Here is a 22,984-nt window from a genome sequence, read left to right as displayed (position 1 = left end):
AATTGTATCATCAACACACCCTAAAAAAAGGAATGCATTCCAATAGATGAAAACCTGTGTTTATGATAATTTAAGAAATTTAATTCCACCATTTCCTTCCCTAAATATTAAGGAAAAAGACTTACAGGAGACTGCCAATAAAAACTAACAGGCTTACCTATGTCTTTTATAATTATCTGTATTCAGTGGATCTATTTTTGAAGTGAGGATTAAGTGCTTACATGTATTTCTGCCTTCACCTATCTTAAGTTCAGAGACATTGCAAGGTGACTGCCTAACAAGATACAACTTCTTGCTTATGGCCATTGAAGCTATAAACCAAAGAACTTACATTTATGCATAAGCATAACTTCCAGAGTATTCCAGAGACAACAGAATGTGCCCCATAAAATCTGCAAAACTCCAACTGGAGAGCTGCTATCATAAGGCTCAAAAGAGTCTGTCACCCTTTCTGTTCACTACTAAGGCAGAAAAATTGTCTGCTAATTACAAGATACTGGAGAGGCACAATGAATCTCCTAAGTCCCCAAACAGTATGCTGTAACTTCACACAATAATTTCACTTGCACAGAAGATGTACTTACTATCACTTGAAAGGTCTATCTAAAAACTGAACAAGGTGGCTTGCTTTAGGATGCTCAGCCCAACATGCAAAGTCCAAATGGAATACTGAGGACAATTGTTCTTCCACTAATTAACATACATCAGGTTTGGGATGCAGGAAAAACATGGCATATTGACACATCCTTAATCTAATTTAACAAACTGAAATATAAATATCATGACTAATTTTTTTTTACCATGCTTAATCCCACATGAATGACCAGCAAAGAAATGACAGTGCTATGAGAGTATGGATTTGGGCTCAACTTATCATGGCAGCAGGCCATTGACTCCATCAATACTGACAAACATTAAAACAATAAGATATACTTTTGATATCCTTACTGGAGAATCTATATATAGACACACTTTTAGTCATTCCTAGAGAGAAGCACAGTAATTTTCCCAAATAATATATACAAAATTATACAGTCTAGGGATACATACCTTAGTTTCCATTTTTTCATGTTCATTCAAATCTATACAGCTAGTATCTTCACTTATTTCATCCTGCTGAAAAGCAAACACAGAAACTATTACAAATCATAAAATCATGTTTTTAAAAAAATCAACAAGAAAATAAGGTCAAAGTGTTTAAAAGGACAGAATTAGTTGGAAGACTTAGCATATTATAGGCTTACCAAAATAATTATTTTTAAGATAAGAATCCAGATTCTAAGCACTTGTGCTAATGCAGTACATGTGTCACATAATGAATATCAACAAAATAAAAATACTAACACCTTGGCAAGCTGAAAACATCAAGCAGCAATGCAGTCAGAGTAGGAAATATCTGAAACTTGGAATGTGCGAATCAGCACTCTGGGTGAAATGAATATTCAAAGTTTTGAACATTGCTATGGTATGATCTCAAAATCTCAAATACCTCTTCAATTTTAATTTTCTTAGGAGATTCTTCTTTATGGGGAGAAGATGTCCTTTTCACTGCTGCGACAGGGCTAGGCATTTTTGTTGCAACATTTCCTGAACTTCTTGGTGATGGATTTAATAGATACGCTGAGGGAACAATTCTAGAGATGGTAGGCTTTGGTGGTGGAGAAATGGCTGGTTGTGTGGCAGTTTGAGGAATGCTTTCATTTGAAGTACCTATGGACAAATAATTTAAAGACCTTGAACAAGATGAATCGACACAATCATTTTAGCTCAATCACTGGTATTTTTGGTCTGTAATCAAAACCCCTGACATCAAGCAGCCATCAAGGAAGTGGTACAGTTAATGGTGTAGCATCATGTTTGGAACAACAAGCGTGCATACAATGCACAGTTTAATTTCAAGCTCATTCTTGAGCTTGAGTGCACCCTCAGCAAGTTCACTGGTGACACCAGGCTGTGTGGTGCAGCTGACACACTGGAGGGACAGGATGCCATCCAGAGGGACCTGGACAGGCTGGACAGGTGGGTCAATGCAAACCTCTTGAAGTTCAATAGGGCAAGTGCAAGGTCCTATGGCTGGGTTGTGGCAAACCCAGGCACACCCACAGGCTGGGCAGAGAAGTGACTGAGAGCAGCCCTGAGGACAAAGACTTGGGGGCAGTGGTTGATGAAAAACTCAACGTGAGCTGGCAAATGTGCTCACAGCCCAGAAAGCCAAACGTGCCCTGGGCTGCAGCCAAAGGAGTGTGGGCAGCAGGTTGAGGGAGGGGACTTTTCCCTTCTACCCTGCTCTTGTGAGACCCCACCTGGAGTGCTGTGTACAGTTCTGGTGTCCCCAACATAAGAAGGACATGGAACTGTTGGAGCAAGTCCAGAGGAGGCCATGAAGTTGATAAGAGGACTGGAGCACCTCCCCTCCAAAGACAGGCTGAGAAAACTGGGCTGGTCAGCCTGAAGAAGAGAAGGCTGCATGGAAAACTCACAGCAACCTTCCAGCACCAGAAGGGGCCTACAGTGAAGCCAAAGAGGGGTTCTTTGTCAGGAACTGTAGTGACAGGACAAAGAGCAATGGGCACAAACTGAAGGAAGGGAAATCTGGGTTAGGTATTTGAAGAAATTCTTTAGTGTGAGGTACTGCGACACTGGAACAGGTTGTCCAAGGAGGTTTTGGATGCCCTGACCCTGAGAGTGTTCAAAGCCAGGTCAGTTCAGACCTTGAACAAGCTGGTCCAGTGGGAAGTGTCCCTGCCCATTGCAGAAGGGGTTGGGATTAGATCGTCTTTTAGGTCCATTCCAAGCCCTTAACACATGATTCTGAGAAAGAATTCCTGTACCAGACATAGGGTAGCCATGGCAATGACACTCTGCTTAGCCTAATTAACCCTGCTTAAGGCAGGCTATATGAGCCCAGACAGAGCTCTGTATAATACAGCTGTAGTATTTGTGTACCTAAGGAAATTCTACTGCTTCTGTACTCAGCTATATATATGCATTGCCAAGACTGCATTAAATCAAATCCAAGAGCAATCTGATACTCCCTTTTTCACTCCGGAATTAAGTTTATCATTTCTCAGCCTTAGCTTATCCAGTGACAAATATGAAGTCATCACAGAGCATCAGATAAAGAATTGATATTATATACATCCTTTTGAAAAATGCTCCATATGACAAAGCTCTATCTCATCAATTGCCTACCTCAAACCAATAAGCGCACATAGGGAGATGCTCCAGGATGAGAAAAAATACATTGAGGAAATTTTTCATTAACAACTATCAGGTGATTAACATTTTGATTAACCAAAATATAAGAATGAACAACTTCTGATATGCTTCCAAATCCAAAAACCAGTCACGCCATTTAAGCTCCATTTACTGCTCATGGACAAACTTACTCACAGTGAAGCACCTGTGACACGATAAAAATCAGAGAGAAGTAAGACTAAACCATGCCACACGTCAAGAGTGAATGAGAGATTTCATTCTGAAAGACTAACCAGTCACTCCCCTTTTCCATCTATTTCTGACTTGCTCCTTGTACACTAAAGCTCCATCAAAAAAGAAGAGTAGCTGATTCTAAGGAAGTATTTTCACCAGATGCTTTTATTCTTTGACTTAAGAATGAAATTTTGAAATTATTTTTAAGTAAAGTGTACTTTTTCTTGCAGAAAACGGAGGATAAAGTCAGCACATACAGTGGGACATATCTGAACAGACATCAGTAAGGAACATGTGTTGCTGCTTACATCTGAGTCTTCTGCATTCCTAGAATCAATTTCATGAAGCACAAGGAGCGGGAACATGGGAGGACAGACTACATACAAACAGTACAGAACCACCTTGAGTTTAACTACAAAATGAATTAAAAATAAATATAAAAATTGTTCTTCCAGCTTTAGATAATGTTTTCCTCATTTAGCTAACCAAACTACAGATCTGCATTAGGTCATTGGAACACTACTGCTATTGTGAATGGCAAATATAAACCTCTAAGAATAAAACAAGTAAATATCACAGCAAATATTCCTCTGTGATCTTCTGAATCTTTAAGAAATTACTGAACTATGTGTATGAAGAACACATTAGAGCATGTGTTATGCAAAGACTAGAAGACTCAAGCTGGAAGAAAAACTGCCTTATAAACATTACCAAAAATTCAACAGAAACAATATGCTACGCCATTTTCCTTACCCCCTGAGCTTTCACTGGAATTTATTTGTGGCACAGTGACTTCAGAAGCCTGTGTGTTGGTCACAGATGCTGCTGTTACAGCTGGCGCAGGACTGCTTCTGCTAAAAAGAGAAAAATTATGAAATGCTGAAGACATTAGTAAAGCTATGATGTTACATGATCTGCCTTTCATCACATCGTATGTGTGACCAGTAAACACAGCTGGTATTTTACCTACATTACAGAGCAGAACTTATGCCAGTAAAAAGGTAAAAGTGAGCATTGGCAATCTACTATCGAACAAAAGCAATGGAAGCTATTTCAAATATTGAATTTAAATCACTCAATAACAGTTTTGAGACCAGAAAAAGGCTGTATTTAAAAGACAGGCAAAAATTCAGGCAGTGCCCACCCAAATAATGAGTATGGGAAAACACAGCAACTGTTTACTGAAGGATGAAAAATAAATCACTGTAGCAGGACCAGAATAAAAAGTTTGGTTTTAATTTACACACACTGTTACAATGACAATTTCAGACTAAAATCATCAGAAAAACGGCCCGGGGCTTCAAGTGACCAATCACAAAAATGATCCCTTTTCCATCATCAAGATACTGGGAAGCAGTGTGTGTCTAAAATCAGCCAAGGGCAATTTCCACTTCACTTGTGACATCCTAGGTAAGACAGATATATTTCAATAGCGCAGATAGTGGTATCAACTACTGTTAACCATTTACGAAGGAAGACTAACTAAAAGAACTCTTGTCAAAAGGACTAAGTATTTCATCCTACACACATCCCACAACAGATGTGCAATACTGCTGAACTGTGGGAGATTGATGATAACTTATGTGTATTAAAGAGATGAACATGAGACCCTTGAAAAAAGAGAGTACACTCGCTTAAGTACAGTAAACTGGAGTTAAGGTAGGAAAAGACTTAAAGAAAGTTAGTATTAAGTAAACTTTAACATGTACAATTTGAAACTAGTGGGAAATTATGTTCCTATGCTTAATTTGCATAGGTACCATCACTAACAGCAAGAGCACTACTGATTTCCCAGACAGAAAATCTAAACCTCTCTACTGTCTTACACTTGGATCCAAAACTCACAAAATACTCCCTCACCCTCACAACTATCTGCTCACTACTTCTCACTGCCTCCTACTGCAGGGCCCAAGTTTTTCTATCATCATGTTCTTCTAAGCATTTTTACCCAACTTTATAATTCCTCATCTCAAGTCCAGCACCATGCTCCCTATCCCCCAAATTTTGCTACAGTACTCGAACTGGAATAAGAGTGTTCACAATCTCCATCCAATTTGGAACATTCCCACCACGGTAACGGTGGTATCACATGTGTGCAGTATTTGCCATGTGTTTAACACAAGTAATTCAGGAAGACAGAGCAGCAACAAGACTCAAAGTCTCCATTACCCCTGAGAACTTCCAGAACTGTTCAACGGACTTGTCTTCATAGCACTGGTAGGCGAAGGCACAGACGTGCTGTTATCACTGTCCATAGACAAGTCTAGGCTGCTGTCATTCAGAGCTGTCAACCTGATCCCTTCTGTCGAGTGCTGCAACCCACAAGGCAAAGGAAAATTCTGTTAGTCTAAATACAAGTTTGAAAATCATCAGAAATTCAAGTTATTTAAAAATGCAAACTTAAATGGACAGTTTTCAAATCCTTTTACATGTAAATAATCCACTATCCTCTCACTACAAGCACTGACATTTTCATGTTCACAGCTCTGGTACAGATTTGTCTGAACCAACCACATTCAAAAACAGTTACTGTACTTAATGATTATATTTTCAGCTTTATTTCAAATTTCTTTGGTTTTGTGGACTTAGAAATACTTCAAAGTAAGTGATGTACATCAAAACAAACTAATGTACACAAAAAGAATTTAAAGAGGATTTGAACTTAGTCTGTGGAAAAGAAAAACCCTTTCCTGATATAGTACTACTACTTTAAGTGACATATTACTTCATACTTACATTGTTCTCTGAAACAGATCTACACTTGGTGTCAATAAAGACTTCCTAGTCCTTAAAACAGCATTCAATATAAAACAGCCATAGAAATAAGGCATGTTATTCAGCTATACTTAGAATATGTAGCAGTGGTTTAGCTATTAAAAAATCCAAGCAAACCTTCAGATTATGCTAATACAAAGCAGTAGGGATTGTGAAACAGACTGAATTGTTCAATTCAAAGTTTCACCCCTTCTTACTGACTTGACTAAAATTAAACAACAATTCAGCACAACATCTTAATTAAAAACTAATGCTATCATTCTCATATATGACCACAGGTAAACTATCCAGCCAGACAAGACGACACCACCCACACTGCTGATACTCTGAGAAATCTAGTATTATATTCAGTGCATCTAGTAATACTGCTACACTCAAATGAGATCATTTGCAGGTAAAATTAGGATCTCAAAATGTGATTTTAATTCCTTGATTTGTAAACCTAAAAATCTAAGTAAACCTAAATCAGTAAACCAAAAAATCAAAAATTTGAGAGCAATAGCATTTTCATTGCTCTCATATATTAGAGAAGTTTACCTTTTTCTTTTTCTGAAGCACATGATTTGGTAGCAGTTGGTGAAGTTGCTTACGTTTCACATGCCTTGCAGCAATCTTCATATCCATCTCAAACATCTTGCTGTTTATTGCTTGCCTATAAACTACACAATTAGAATAACATTAAGACATACTGAAGCATTTTGCAAAGTCCACTTACTTGCCCAGGCAGAAAGAATTTGCATTTCAGAGCACTTATTATCCTCAAGAACAAGAATAATGTTTCCTTGTTCTGGAGGAAGAAAGGGAACTGCCTACCATGCCAGCACTGATAGTACAAACACGAACATAGTTTGGAAACAGGTGACCTGGTTTTCAAGAAACATGTCTTGCAAGCACACGGTTCTCTGTATTTTCAACAAGTTTTAACTGTAAGAGCTCTGAAGCAAACTTCATCTCAAAAGGACTAAAGATGGAAATAAAATTTCCTCATAAGAATTACAGCATTTTCATACAATTATTTTCTTTGCAGGTGATTTTATTTATGCAGCTCCTTCACCAAGTGGGTTTTAATTCAGGAGTTAAGTGCTCATTTGCCACCTAATGTATTAAAATTACTCTGGCAACTCAACGCATCACTGAATTTTTATACAGAAGTAATTTATGTTTAGATTTTTTCTGTTTTCTTGAGCTTTTTTGTTGCTCTGTTTTTTAGCGTTTTTTTAATTTTGTATGGTCATCTTGGTGGTTTTGTTTGGTTGGTATTTGCTTCTTTTAGTTTTGTCTAGTATGAGAAGATATTTCTCTTCACCTTGGAACACCTGCTTCTGGAAAGTCACCATGGCAAGTGCTAGTACAAGAACTGCGCTGGAGCCCAGCATGCTGGGTTCAAGTAAAGCCAGGTAAAAATGAGAAGGTTGTTCTTTCACACTATCTCCTCAACACTGAACAAAAGCTGGGACAAATGTATGAATAAAAAAATTGTTCTGTAGCTCTTAAATACAAAAACTCAAGAGGTATCTCTCTGATTCACTGTCTATTCTACAAACATTAAGCAATCTCATTGAATAGGCTGTGAACAGGTAATTAAAAAGGTGTTAAGAGAGAGGCACACAAAGAGCTCAATGAATACTGAGTATTAAAGCAAATACTGCACTACTACTTGGTATTGAAGAAGCTCATAAGGCCTCTCTGTAAAAAGCTATATTGGCTACAGCTAAGGTAGAAGCATGCTCAATGAAACCAGACACTGTTGAAGCATTCCATATTCCTGACATTAGAACTTATCAAGGTTTCCATACACTGAAAACCTAGATCACTCTACATGTCTCTCTTCCTCCCCTTGCTCCCACTAAAAAGCAAGCTGTTCTTTATCCTGGAAAATAGTTAGTTACTTTTAATAAAATCTTAGGATCTATTCCAAAAGACAGGGCAAAGAAGTCTTTAGGCTGAATTACAAACAATGAAGACATGCTCACACTAGTTTCAGATTACCAAAAAACCCACAACACACAAACATAAATAGTTTACTAGATTGTTACTTCTGAAGGATGTTCACAAATCGAAAACTGTGCATCACAGTTTGTAAGGATCTTGACGAAATGCTACTCCACTTATAAGTGCATCTATTTAGACAAACTTCAGGAATATAGTGCAAATAAAGCACATCAAAAATTGTAAGTGCAAGTTTTAGTCTTTTCACACCAAAAATCTGACCAGTATACTACTTAAATATCTGTTTATAAACAATGAAAGACATGAGAAACTAACTTCTGAATTCCTTCCCTCTTTCAAAGCAGCAGCCAATGTATTATCTTCTCAAAAATTAGAATGATGTTCCTACAGTTGCTACAATTTCACCTTCATCACTAATAATTACAATAAATATTTCAGCTCTTAAGAAAGAGATGCCCCTCTGCAGCTATATATATATATGACAATAAACAACTTTGAAACCTTGTCATGATTTATAAATATGCCTATATGTTTACTGCATTCAAGGGTGTGAGGTGGAAGGAGGGCCAAGGTGTTCAATTCCCTTGCTTCCTCAGACTGAGTCTTAGAAATCCAGAGACCAAGGCTGCATTAGGTAACACTTGAACCTACTCCTTCAGCACTGTAAACACAGAATATTTGAGCCTCAACTGTTGCTTGTTTAAAATTAAAAAAAAAAAAAAAAAAAAAAAAAAAAAAAAAAAAAAAAAAAAAAAAACCCAAAAAAACCAAAAAAAACAAAAAAAAAAAACCCTGTAAATCTATTAGATAAATTTGTCAAAGCTACTGTTCCTGACACTCTGGCGTCACACTCTGCAGCTGCTACCAATTCTTTGCTTACAAAATTGCCTGTGTGTACTAAGTTATTTCTGTGTATCAAAAAGTAAACATCAGAAAGTCAAAAAGCTCTCTTCCACTGAGTGTCAGACATGAAAGTAAAGATTACTGAATCCATTATCTAGTATGAAACACCATGGAATAAAAGATATGTTGTTACTCCACTGATAAATTTAGTTTCACCAAGTAGCAAAAATATTTAAACTATACTCAAAATTTTTGAGGTTAAGCGGGCTAGCTTGTATACGATAACCAATTCAACTATTTAATAAAGATTACAAAATAGTGTACCACACTTTTAGTGAGATCTGCAGATTTATGTATAATTTTTCTCACTTTTAATGAGATTAGTCTAAAGTGATTAGTCTAAATCCTAACTAGATTTAGGAACATTGAAACTCATTGAAAATGTGTTTCATGAAACAAAACCCCTACCTCCCCAGCTGAAACCCTCTGTGTAGATACAATTCTACTACTACTATGAGCATTATGAATACAGACTACATTTTGAGCAAAGTCAGTAACTTCAAAAAGTTTATTAATACCAGAACACCTAGAACGCAAAACTCACCTGTGTCCGTAAAAGACTGAATGTCGTAAGTAAGATCAACACTTAGATTTTCAGAGTTTTCAGTTTTCTTAAACACCAATCCAATCACCCACATTGTACGGTACTCTTCCCTGGAAAATTTTATACAAAACAGCCATGTAATACTGACAGAATTAAATAGCTTAATAAGTTATTTGCTGCAACAGACAACAGTTGTACTTTCTAGCTCTAGCAGCAATAAGAAACTGGACATAGAAAGGCAAAAACCAAGTTGACTAACAATACTCCTTTTTCATTCACAATATAAAAGTCATTAAGCACTACACATCTACCTCCAGCAAATGAACTAAGATTATCAGCAGATTACTCCATTCAACTCTGTTCCCATATACATACTCTCATGTAGCTCCTAGCATGAGAATAACCAACTCTCAACTAGACATAGCAACTATAAATGCATTGAAAGTAATTAGAACCTATTATACAATTAAGCAACTTCCATTTTGCAACCTGAACGTGTCTTCAATGCTCAAATTTCTTAGCTGTAACTGAACATAAACTGCAGGTTTCAGTTAAAACCCTCCCTTTGACAGCTCCCCTTCACATGGGATGGTGAAAGAATGTCCTTTGTATGCACTGGGAAGACAACCTTTGCTGGAAGTATTTCCTGAATCAAGTCCCCTGAAATAACAGCTAATTGGAGCCTCGGATTATGCAGGCAGTTGTAGCTATATCCACCCACTAAACTGGTGCTGAGGAAGCACTGCCTGCTTTTGTCCAATTTTACTTGGAACACACGTGTAACAATTCTATAACCTCTTTTAAAAAATGTAGCCCCATACTGTACTTGAAGCAGTTCACGTGTGGAAAAGGCCCTGTGCAAGGGTAACAACGCTATTCATGTATCCCAGTAAAAACAAATTGCTCCCCCATTCTCGTACTTCACACAAAAATATGATTCCTAACATACTAATTACAATGCTGTCTTGAAATAAAGTCTGAAAAGAGTTTTCAGCCCCCACACACCTGCAATAGCTGTTTAGAGTGGGGGAGGAAGGAGTCAAAAAAACATTTAAAATCCTCAACAATCCGAAGCACTTGATACTCTCTCCAATCTTTCCACAACCTGACAAATTTTAACCACAACCATTGTGATTTCAATGATATTCATCCCAATTGCTAAGTTTTATAACATGAAATGAACTTAGTTACTCAAGAGGTCTATTCTACAGTGCCTGATGTTCTCTCAGATTCGCCGTGCTTCCTCACAATTAAAACAGCATCAATGAAATAGCAGTAAAGTTTACAGGTTGGCAGGAAATTATGCAATTAATACAGTTATTAACAAAAAATATATTTCCCTTCATTTTCTGATTTAGAGACATTCTTACACAGATTTAAAGAGTATCTAATTTCAATAGTAACTATTTTAAATATTACTTAAGAAGAGTTGAGCATCATTTGTTTGCCTTTAGGTGCTGTCATTAAAAATTAATCCTTTTAAGATTCTATAAAAATGTCCATTTATTTATTAATGAAATTGTGTTTTAGTTAAGTTAGTTTCTCCATACTAATTGAAGATAATGGGTTTGCTTACTTGTCAGGATTCTCCTTGGGTGCTGGGAATGACTGTGGATTCACATGAGCCAGTGTAATGAATTCATTCTTCTCCAGGTTTCCAACTAGAATACGGATTTTTGATTCCACCAAGCCCACCCTGTATAAATGTCATTTATTAACAAGATCTCATTAACAGAAAATAATAGAAGTCTCTAACATCACGTATCAGGATAAAATCCTCAACATTCTCCTTATACTAATACTTGAGACTACTAATGAATTAGTGCATGTCAGATTAATTCAGATCAATAATTTCAGTTAAGGCATTACAAAAGCTGACAAGGGAAGCTTAAGAATGCCCTGCAGCTCTCTCTGCAGCCTGATTTTACAAATGGAATTAAATACAAGACATTACACATCAAGTAAAAGGCAGTTAGGAAGAGCTGCCACATATTTATCCAATATTCTTTTGGCTTCAGATGATAAATTTAAGAGGTTAAATAATTCCCAATACTTGCCAGTCTTAAAATTTCACTAATAAAAGAGCAGAAACATGGGAAAGGGGAATTTTTGTTTTGAGAAACAGCATTTCAAGTGCCTGAAACCATACCTCCTGACAATGCTTTTGAAAAAAAAAATGCACATGGCATTTTAAAGTAAGCCTGACACTCCTGTTAAGGAAAAATTCAAGCAACAGCCTTCACTCCCCAGTTTTTTATTTTTACTGGTTTTTTTTTTTTTAGAACTCTACAATCTTTATCCATTTAATTTTGAAACACTGAAGCTCCACTTTCATTCATTAAGAAGACACCTGATACACTAGATACTCCCTGTCCAAGGTTGACCGTGGAGGGGAAGGGAGGTGCTGCTTTTGTTTTGGGGGGGGTGGGGGTGGTGTTTTTATTTTTTGTTTAAATCTCAAGGAGTACTCACCATTCTAGTCGCTGTTTTTCTGTCGGTGCGCTTGCTAGAAGTACAATATAATGCCTTTGGAGATAAAGACAATATGCTATTCTATAGATATTTCTAAAACTAGACATTCAAACCTTAATATTAAAAGTTTGCAGTAAACTCTACATTGTAAAATACAGGTTATTCACTTAAGTATACACCTTACATTAAATTAAGCTTTGTTAAGTAGAAAAAGAGGCTATGTCGCAAGTGTATGACTAACAGACTTCAAAATATTTTGGCATTTAGGAATTTTTTGCAATTCCACTGTAATACCTTAACAAAAGGTTAGGAATGTAGCACTAGTTGAAATATTTCAACACCTTATGAGATCAGGGATTTAACTGACTACAAATCAAGAGAAAAGTTGTTCACAACTACCTTTACATGTCAGCTGTCTTAGTTGCAACATTATTTCTGAATAGTGAGAAGAGTGGTTAGCACATACACATTTGCTCAAAATGCAAAATAACACTGTGAAATGTGGTTTAAAAAATTTGTATCTGCATTTTGGAGTTCTCTGAAGACACTTATCTGAAACTTCATAAGGAATGTTTCCTCTGATGATAATTCTTAAACTCTCAATTATTTTCCAGGATATTCAGTGTATACCCACTGTAAGCAGATTTCAAAGAGACAATACACAAAACAAGAACAGTATTTTAAACAAAGAAATCCAAGGACAGCAGAATGGAAAGGATTACTTTTAGCTTGAGTTCCTAATGAGGGCACTGAGGCAATCCCACATTCTTACAGACAGGTTTTTCAGAAGCTTAGCTGGGAAGTCTTTAACATCCTAAGTCATGCAGTGCTGCGCTACTCTATAGAGATATGGCATGTTTAGGTACCTTCAAGCAGGATTTAAAGAACAGTAGTAACACAAGAGACCAGTCCCTAGCATATAGCTCATGGAGAGGAAAGCAAGGTCAATGACACTGGAAAACTATGTTGGTACAGAGTTCTCTGGTGCCACAGGCCTTCAAATCAACAGATCAAATTCGCAGCTGCATGTTTCTCTAGTTATCTTTAGGTGGCAAGAGCCAAAATCCTGCCACACGCTACAATCCTCTGATTTCAGTCAGAGGAAGCCAATGAAACAACAGAACTGCAAGAGAGAAATTTGGAGAAATTTCTTCCCTGTTCTGAACAATGTAGAGATAAAATAACCTATTCATTTTGCATTTTGGCAGTATTAACTGCTTCACGGGAAAATGTTACGGAAAAAGAGACCTTTAATTCTGTATGAGAAGCTACTGATTATTAATATTGGTTTATTCTAAGGAGCACTACACTTTCAGTAATATTCCTACACACACATTGCACACTTGCAGAATGTTTCATTCAGTATTTTTGATATTTTTAACCATGTCTGAAAAAAGACAAATTTCAAACCTGGAAATATTTGAAGAAACCGATTTTCCAGTTACTTATTAAAAGCATCCCTGTGAAACAAGCTTCTGAAGAAGGACATAAAAATAAAGTAATTTGGCTATTTCTAAAAGACTCAAACTAGCTGGTAAGCACCTAGGAAAAAACCCTAAGCCTTATTTATGAAAAGTAAGTGATGATTAACTATTTTTGCTCAGGTAGTGTTTGCTGAAAAAGAAAAAAGATACAATTTCTCCTCACTGACCTACCAGCTGTTAGTGCTGAGATGGAATTATTCTCTAGAAATTTCCTAGTACCATTTTCAATAAAATTAAATAATTTGTGTTAACAATTAAGATACCCTTAGTTTTAAGAGTCCACGGTCTCACTGCTAAATTTTGCTAAGGCAAGATTTTTTTATCAGTGCCTCATTCACAGTTTAAGCACAAAGCTCATGTATAATTCAAAGTATCTATCACTTCATTATAAAGAAAAAATGATCTTAGCTTAAGCTTCTGCCTCTCAATGGTAACTTTTAGACTTGGGTACTATTCTGAACTGTATCAGCTTGGGGTGTTGTTTGGGGGCTGGGATGTTTTCTCACTGTCTTCCATTCATAATTATTTTCATAAAAATAACCTAATGCCGATAGTATGGAATTATAACACATTAACACAAGTATTTCTAAAAAAATACCCAAATTAGAGTCATACTACTTTCTGGAGGGGAAAAAAAATACTAAAAAAAAAAAACCCCAAAAAACACCAACTGAGAACACCTGAACATGTTAATTTCAGTTTTTCTTTACTACTTGTCTGGGAAATAAGACTTTTATTAAGCACTTTACAGTCCTATAAAGCCAAGAATTTAAACCACCTTTTTAAAAGATATATTTATATTCCACTTATTTAGCAGAATTATCTCTTAATGACATAGAATATGCTAGAGCTCATTAAGTGAGTGCTATTTCTCTCAAAACCCTACTCTCTTGGTCTTAAGCTATAATGATTTCATTTCTCATGCAACGCTTCAAACTCATATCCATTTGAAATTCTTGTCCCTTCCCTGTACAACACCCTATCTAAACGTTCTTTGTCATTGCCTTCCCCTTCTAAAAATTTAAATCTACACAAGGGGCAGATAATACATGTTTCAACTCCCTAACTCCAAGTAATTGCCGACATTTAAAAAGTAAGAAAAAAAGTAAGCAACTAAAAGCAGATTTCCTCATTTTCCTAATTTCTAATCTGCTCCTACTATGCAAGTATGCAGTAGCCTATAGATTTCCTTAGTCACACATCACTGAGGTTTATTTTAAACACAGACAGCAAGTCAAAAGTTATTATGAACAACAGATATTCAGCAACTAATTGCCATTTAGAGCTATTCAGAAGCTATGCTTTCAGAGATTAAAAGAAACGTTTGTCTCAGAGCAAGGATCAGATGTTCTCTTATCTGGCAGAGCATTACACACTGCTATGAATTTCAGCAGAAAATGCCAATCTATGATTTAAACAGGAGAAGAGTGTGAAGAGGGAAAAAAAATTCAAGAGATCTTTTAGATGCAGAACTGACCAAGAGATCTGACTTCACTGCATACAGATGACTGCATCCAATTATTTACTTTTTAAATCTTACTAACCAAAATCATAAAATTAACCTAAGGGAAAACAGAGAAAATCCTGGGTGATTTGAATTAAAGGAGGCTCCATAATACCATTCCATACTTTAAAAAAAATTAGAGCAAAGATATCTTGTGCAAAACAGAAAACCTGGATATATAATGTTGAGCAAGAGAAGATTTTATTGCAACACTTGGTAAAATGGCTTAAGCTGGTACACAAAAAAAAACCTGTATTAAAATGGAGATTATTTGAAATGACAATAAAAGCTTCCTATTTTTTTCTACTTTTGAAAGAAACAAAGAAAATGTGCTAGGGAACTTATTAGCAACCTCTTGAACAGAAACTGATTTGTCTGCAGCCCATTTTTTACTTCAATAAATAATATAACAGTGTTTTTTTAAATGTTTTCAATCTTAAGTTCCAAGGAACAACATAAAAGCCATCCAAATGTCTTAAAGCTTTTATCATGCAAAAGGTATAGAAACAAAACACAGACACATTATGAAGGTCATCAGTCTCTTTTAATGGGGGAACTGTATATTTCAATCTTGTTTAGATTAGTACAAAACCGACCAACCACCCAACACAAACAAGTGTAAAATATATTTGATCTTGATTCAAGAAAAATGGGTCGCCAATTTCAACTGAGGGCAAAGAAGATGTAGTCCATATTGTAATAATCCATATTTATTATAAAAATACAACTTTCAGCAAGTCCGTATACATTTAACAAGCTTCTGCCCCACAAGAATATTACTAGAAACCCTAAAAATGTAAAGTGAGAATTTCCATATTTCCCTCAGAGACATTACAAAATTAGAAAAGCTAGGTGTGAGTTAATATAACATCCAGGAGCCTTAAGCTTTAATGAAAAAAATCTATTAATAACTAGTACAACTGGTAGTTAGTCAACACAACTGCAAAATATCTTTTATTATCAGAGTAAACTGTTGACTATATTGTCAGAAGAAAACACACAGTTTCAAGCACTTATTCATTTAAGGACTGACCTTCTGAATAAGTTCTTTTATCATCTTTTTTCTTGGGAAGACCCATTTTTAGAATGCTTACTGACAGGACTAAAGAACATTTCTATTAGTCAAACCAGATGACACTTCTTCAATGTTATTGGTAGGTGGCATGCCAATTCTAGAGTTAACTGGTGACATTCTAAATATCTGCTCAGGGACTAACTGGTTTCTGAAATACAGGTTTAAGACTCAAAAAAGTACCTGAGGATACTATATACCTTCCAAGAGAAAGGACAGTAGTGTATTCTCTCTCCCACACTAGAAAAAAATCCTAACAAAAACTTTTTGGACATCTAATGTATGTATATTTATGATCCTGTGCTACAGAGCATTATGAGGTAGTTCAACTGATAAACTTAAAATATTCTGCCATGCCATAAAATACATACTTGTACTTCTGAAAGAAGTTTGGAGCTTCAAAAAGTTTGGACCACTCTGCCTTACTCAGCAAAATTTCATCTGTGATAGCAAGACCTAAATTATAAAAAAAAAAAAAAAATAAAAATTGAAACTTTTTTTTTAAAAAAAATACAGTTTAGTATCCAGAGTAAAGACAGTTTGTTAACTAAGCAAAATCTACTAAGAATTACTTCCTCCCTTCAAATTCACAGCAATTTACCAACAAGATTTATAATTCAGTCATACTTTCATTGGTCATTAGTTAGACAAACCATATTACTAAAAAAACTCAATCTGTGTAGAAACATATGTTAATTGATTTGATTGCTTATTTCACATATTTTTGCTCTGTGGTGTAGCACAGCTCCATTTCGGTTTTTTTTGCATATGCCACACTAACTATTCAGTTCAAAGACAACAGATCTTTCCCTTACAGTATTGAATCACCTCTTGTGCAAGGCATTTTACAAGGCAAAGAACAGTCAATAAGGTAGTGCTCTGTCTGAGAAAGCTAGTTGTAGTTGCTCCCTGCACCAAATCTACTTCTTGCTTTGATAACATCTTCCCTTTTCTGCTATAATTATTCATTACTTGGATGAATCCAGAGGACTCATCTTCAAGAGAGTCTGACATATTAGGCGTCTAGAAGCAGGCATCAAGTGGAACTATTGCTAATCCTTCATGCAACATGACACAATCTAAGCCACTAAAATGAAGTTATTATACCATTAGTTCTAATTTTCAGAGCACAAGGCATCCTCGTTCATTACCCTCAGTTTCTAAGAGTGATGGACAGACCTGCAGAAGGATCCACTAAGTTTGCCGTGTTAAGCACCATTAAGTGTAACAGGGCAAGTTCAACCTCCCTCAGTCTCTCAATAAGCTTTTTAACACCCACCCACCTCCCCCTTTCAAAGCATACCCACAATGAAACTATTTTAAATCTGTCTGAAAACATCTATATAGAGAGCATGAAATAATACTTACCTTGCTTAAACTCCTCAACCATGACCATCCGTGTGGAAACGGACACATTGTACGTAGAGTTCTGCTGTGGGTATGCTGGTGTAATTATAGGCATAAGATGGTACCTATCACTGGGGTTTACCTACATATAACAACAGCCAATCAGTTTTCTTCAAGCATACACATCAGTTAACCAATTTGGATTTCTCCCTTTACTACAACCAAGTCTTAAGTTCTAAGAGACCTTCGTTTGCAGACCAAGAGTACAGAGAAAGTTTAGAAAACAAGAATAGTGCTTTGACAAAGGACATCTTTCTGAGCAACAGTGATGTGGGAGGGCTGTAACCTGTCAGCACATCAAGATCAAGTTGCAGGCATTTCTAAATCCAGAAATGCCAACCAAACAGAACAATTTGCCTCTTTAATAGGAATTATTTTGTGATCACACGAAACCAAGGACACCTCATCACCATATGAGCACCTTCTGCAGAATGACTGTCTTCGGACCTTGTGAAAGGTATTTTATACTTTATTTTTGTAACACTACTGAAAACTAAGAGCCATTTTAAGAAAAGAGGCTCTATGGAACCTGACAGAAGCATCACTTGCATTAACATACTTTTATTTAACAGCAGACAGAGTAACAAAAAAAGAAAGGACACAACATACACACCAAAGTACATTAAAATATTATTAGGGTAACAATCTTGTAGAGGGTAAATAAAAGATAAACCCCTGCCATTACCTTAGCCCACTTTGATTAGTTACTACAGCAGTTCCTGTCACACACTGACCTCAAACCTCCTGTTCAGGAATAACAGACTCAAGAACATGTTTTCAACCGCTTCACATATTTAAATGTGAACTTTTGTCAATCAGAAAAAACAGATTTGAAGTACAACAGGGAATACAACTCAACCTCTGATGCTTACACTACTCATCAAAATAAAGATTAGCTCAACACTATGACTGACAAAACAGCATTGAGCACACTCATATTATGTCCTACTGAAAGCTCACAATGGGAGCCATGCATCTGCTGCAAGCTGTTTCACTGACTACCTGAACGACAAACATGTCCAACATCCTTAATGTAAATGCTACAAAGATGGAGATCAAGTATTACAAACAATACACAAAAAAACTAAAAGACTTCAAGTTATGATCTTCTTTGGTGCAAGATGAAAAGACACTTTACTACAACTATATGGAACCAAGCCTATCTAGCTGTAACTTTCACTGAAGTGAATTCAAGATACTTGAAAAGTAACAGGCTTTAAATAATAAGCAAACTATTTTAAGATAAGCAATTTTCCAAAAATGCATCACTTTAAGACATATAACTATTTATGCTGAATTTTTATTAAGATCACTTATTGCAAAAATTGGGAGAAAAAGTACATTGTTTAGCAAGTGTGCTTCAAGCAGTCAATTCAGAATATTAGGGTAACTTTGTTCTATACTGAGAATTAGAGGTTACTCATGAAGATATAACACCACAACATTAAGCTCAATAAACCCAAAATAAAGTTCACCTAGAATTTTTTAAGCAACCGAATTTATTGTACAGTGTGACTTAGAGGGGAAAAAATAACACACTAACCCTTGGGTCCCATACAGGCAAATTAAGATTGCATTCTTCTGGCTGTTTCAATAGCACTGGATTTGGCCATTCCCTGTTCAAAAAGATTGTAGGACTGAATAAGACTACTGGATACAACCATGTATGATACACAAACAACACTTTTGAATGTGATCCATCTTAAATCTGCTCTCAAAATAAAGCACCATTTCCTCATGACTAGGCTGGTGTAATTGGGGCTGTTTAAATAAGCTGTATTGCTGAACTGCAACACAACTGCAATTAGCTTCTCCAGGGCATCAGAACAAGGCATTTTCTGTAGTCCTGAAGGTTTATAACCATTGGTTTAGATAATTTATCTATATCTATATTCTTCTACATATACTAATCAAAGATAAAGTCCTCTGTGAAGATTGACATTGGGTCCATCTTCAAGCCAGCTGTTTCATGGACAAACTACAGAACAATCAGCCAGCACAGTTACAGGCATAAAGCATTATTACAAACCATATGTATTAAAAGAACTTGATAATCAAGAGAGAAAGAAACCTTGTTGAACTAAACACTACAACATAACACTTGTTCTCCAAGTCATCTTACCCCATGAATAACAATTACCTTCCTATAAAGAGCAGAAGTCAGTTAATCTCTTGGAATTTGTACATTATGCTCCTATGCTAGGCATGTACAAACTGGAGCGAACTCCAAGAAACACATTAAACAGAGATTGCAACCAATTCCCCTCTATTACCTTAGTGTGGCACAATATTACTAAACAGTACGTACCTCAAGGAGGCTATAAAGCCTATGAATACAAGACAGTGAAAGTGTGCAAATTACCTTCACATTAAGAAAAGACACTATACTTGGAGGAAAAGCAATACCTTGGTAAGTGATTCTTAGACTGTCAGTGTCTCGTGAAGAATACAGGTATCCAAATATGGACTTTCAAGAAAAACCATATTCATTTGTAATCTGCAAAGTTGACTTTTGTCCCATTTGTTCTAAATTTACTTGGAATGTTCCCATCAGTTATTCAAACCATGTTTCTGAGCTAACTAACTCTAGAGTATGAAATGGCATGTAATTCTGAAACACCTACCACTCCACACTGAAAAGATTAAACCCCACATTTTTGCCAATGGCTCTCTTAAATTGCACTTAAGCTATGTGCCTAAACCAGATACTGGTATACCTCCTTTACCCATTATCCCAGTACCTGAATGTCAAAAGACTTGAAATTTTGGGGCATATGCTATTACTTTGTACTATATAAGTATTTTATCTGAAGAGTACTGTTGAATTACAAAAAATACTTGAGAAAATTTAAGAACTGGGTGGCTTTGGTTTGGATGCTCTAAAAACAGGATATGTTGGATGACTTACTGAAAAACTAAGCTGACAATTTCTGGTGGCAAGAACAATGCTTCTAACGTAATTTGGTAACAGCTGAAAATGGTACCATAAAAACAGGACTAAAATTTAGTGTCTACAAACAATTTTATTTTAGTTTAATCTAAATTAAAAACAAACCAAAAAAAAAAACCAAAAAAAACATACCATTTAGAAAATACCAAGAAAAATTTATGTACAAGAGTTGATGCTATTGCATTTGGATAAAGCTGGCAAGTTCTTGCTACTAGCATAGCCCAGGAAACACCGCCAAGGAAACCTAGTATATTGGAATAGATGTTGTGGCCTGCGAACCAAGAAGAAAAAGACAAAAAGAGATGTCAGCAACCAGAAGAGATAGTGAAAACTTCACAAATTTTGGAATATAACTGCTTACGTTTTGCCCACAATTTGATAGCTCTCAGTGTTAACCTGAAGTTGTCAATGTTTGGTACTAGATGCAGAATTTCATCGGTTACTCGGCAACCTGCAAAAGAAAGAATTAATTACAGTTGCTGTTTCCAAAGTTTTTTGCTTGCTTATCCTCCCCCACTGTCAACACTACCAAACTGTTTAGACAAGCATGCTGGATACTCATTTCATATTCTGATCACTTTTGTTTTGGATTAGAAAGCTTCACGTAACTTTCAAGTGCCTTTTTCATTTTTAGTGTTTTATGGCAACACTCAGGTAGCCAATTCATGAGTGCGTGACTACGGACAGATTTGGACTGCTACTTCATTTTTTTGTTATTAATGAGCTATATAAGCTGTTGAAGGAACAAACAAGTTCTGCTGTTATATGAATAGATGCAGTCTATTATGGAATGTGCAGGCAAACTATAAAAGGTGTAAATCTTTGTGAACCTACAGAAAACCTGCCAGCCATAGGTCAAAGCTTTCAATTTTAAAGATCAGGCTAAAAAGGATATTTTTTAAATATACTAGTTGTAGTGCTACTTTGATGGCATATTTTCAGACTGTAACATTATAGATAGCAATATCAACTGATTGATTTTAGGGGGTTTATAATAAAGTAGTAATTCATTGTTGCTAAGTAGTTGCAGAGAGCTGTTTGGAAGAAAATAGTATTATCTAAGACTACTTTTAAAGTAAGAGGCAACTACAAATTCTAGAGATTACACAAGATGGGAATTTCACAAAACAGATTAAGAGGATGTGATGATCTCAAATTATGAAGTTTTTAGCTTGTAACAACAAATCAGTGCTCCTCATGCAAAAATGCTCCTCTTCCCCATCAAGCTGCAGCCAGGCTGAAGCCCCTACCATCCTGTACAAAGATAACCATTTTTTAAACAAAGGTATTACAGAGAAGGGTTACACCAGCTAGTAAGCTACTAAAGAACTGACCTCAAAATGACACAGTTTTGTTATCTCCAATTTATCACTGAATCAATTTCATGTATGTTTATGCAAACACAAATTAAAAAACAAGCACACATCTTTACTGATAAAAATAGGTAATGCTCCACACAAAAGTCTTACAAGTCTCATTAATTTCTAGAGCCATATACCAACCAAACAAGAGAAAAAAATCATAAACAGTCTGGCCAACAAGCAACAATCCTCTCCAGAAAGGTGTACAAAACTGACAATAACTTTATTTTCAGATACGAAGTTGCTGTATTTTCAGTCAAATCCACAACTACTACATCAAAGAACCTAGGACCGTTATTTAAAGATTAGACAAGCTGACATACAAATCAGTACATACATACCATTAAGACTTCGTATGCATCTAATGTCTAAATTTTTAAGTAGGCTGTCGTCTCGTAGATCTAAGTCTTCAGGAATAGTTTGCAGTGCTAATCTTGCAAACAAAATATCAATCTTAAGAACAAAAAAAAAGAGGTAAGACATTAGAAAACTGTTCTTTCTTCTGTAGGATTCTGTAAATAATTTTCATCAAGTTTACTAATAGCAGTCTTGCTAGTATACAAAGAATCCCTTTAAAAAATACATACTAACATCCTTCAAAGACTCTTAAAGAAACACTTTCATATGCTTAATCTCTCTTACAGCTCCTTTTCCAAGAGGATACAATACCCATTTAGATTAATATGCAACCAGCACACAAAAAAACTATGCTGACTGCCAATGTAAATAAAATCACTTGAGAACAAGCATCACTTCTAGGTCACGAATACAAAATCCTACCAACATCAGAACATGCCATGAAAACATAAATCCTGGTTTTAAACTACATAGTCTCAAATATTCTATAGAAGAATTCTAGAGAAGACTGAGGGGAGTCCCCATTGCATCCCCTCATCAGGATGTTGAGCATGACAAAAGTGGCAGGTATGGATCTCTTCACCCTCATAACCAGTGACAGGACTCAAGGATACAGCATAAAGCTGAGCCAAAGGAGGCTTAGATGACATAACAGGGAAAGTTTTTTCACCCAGAAGGTGGTTGGGAGCTCAAACAGGCTCCCCAGGTCAGTGATCACAGCCCCAAGCCTGACAGAGTTCAGGAAACATTTGGAAAACCCTCTCAGGCTCAGG

General features: G+C 36.0%; 1 protein-coding gene across 8 annotated transcripts in view; it reads right to left on the bottom strand.

Moving 5' to 3' along the window:
• Positions 1-22,984, bottom strand: part of PAPOLA (poly(A) polymerase alpha) — a 43,679-nt gene that overhangs the window by 4,767 nt on the left and 15,928 nt on the right. For 4 of the 8 annotated variants that reach the window (XM_041402314.1, XM_041401974.1, XM_041402393.1 and 1 more), the window contains 14 exons: positions 22,196-22,307; positions 20,855-20,944; positions 20,626-20,764; positions 19,087-19,159; positions 17,505-17,625; positions 16,508-16,592; positions 12,077-12,130; positions 11,181-11,300; positions 9,605-9,714; positions 6,745-6,866; positions 5,602-5,744; positions 4,186-4,286; positions 1,490-1,710; positions 1,051-1,116 (listed from right to left, as the gene is read on the bottom strand). In XM_041402314.1, the coding sequence (XP_041258248.1) occupies positions 1,051-1,116; positions 1,490-1,710; positions 4,186-4,286; positions 5,602-5,744; positions 6,745-6,866; positions 9,605-9,714; positions 11,181-11,300; positions 12,077-12,130; positions 16,508-16,592; positions 17,505-17,625; positions 19,087-19,159; positions 20,626-20,764; positions 20,855-20,944; positions 22,196-22,307 (1,557 nt within the window). Of the gene's footprint in view, positions 1-1,050; positions 1,117-1,489; positions 1,711-4,185; positions 4,287-5,601; positions 5,745-6,744; positions 6,867-9,604; positions 9,715-11,180; positions 11,301-12,076; positions 12,131-16,507; positions 16,593-17,502; positions 17,626-19,086; positions 19,160-20,625; positions 20,765-20,854; positions 20,945-22,195; positions 22,308-22,984 lie in introns of those variants that run through there. The other 4 variants (XM_041402144.1, XM_041402230.1, XM_041402056.1 and 1 more) reach the window with 4 other exon arrangements.

Source organism: Onychostruthus taczanowskii, unplaced genomic scaffold, assembly GCF_017590055.1.
Source record: "Onychostruthus taczanowskii isolate IOZ18803 unplaced genomic scaffold, ASM1759005v1 scaffold1, whole genome shotgun sequence".
NCBI lineage: Eukaryota > Metazoa > Chordata > Aves > Passeriformes > Passeridae > Onychostruthus > Onychostruthus taczanowskii.
Note: the sequence above shows the minus strand (reverse complement) of the source record. Positions and strands in the feature narration are given on the sequence as shown.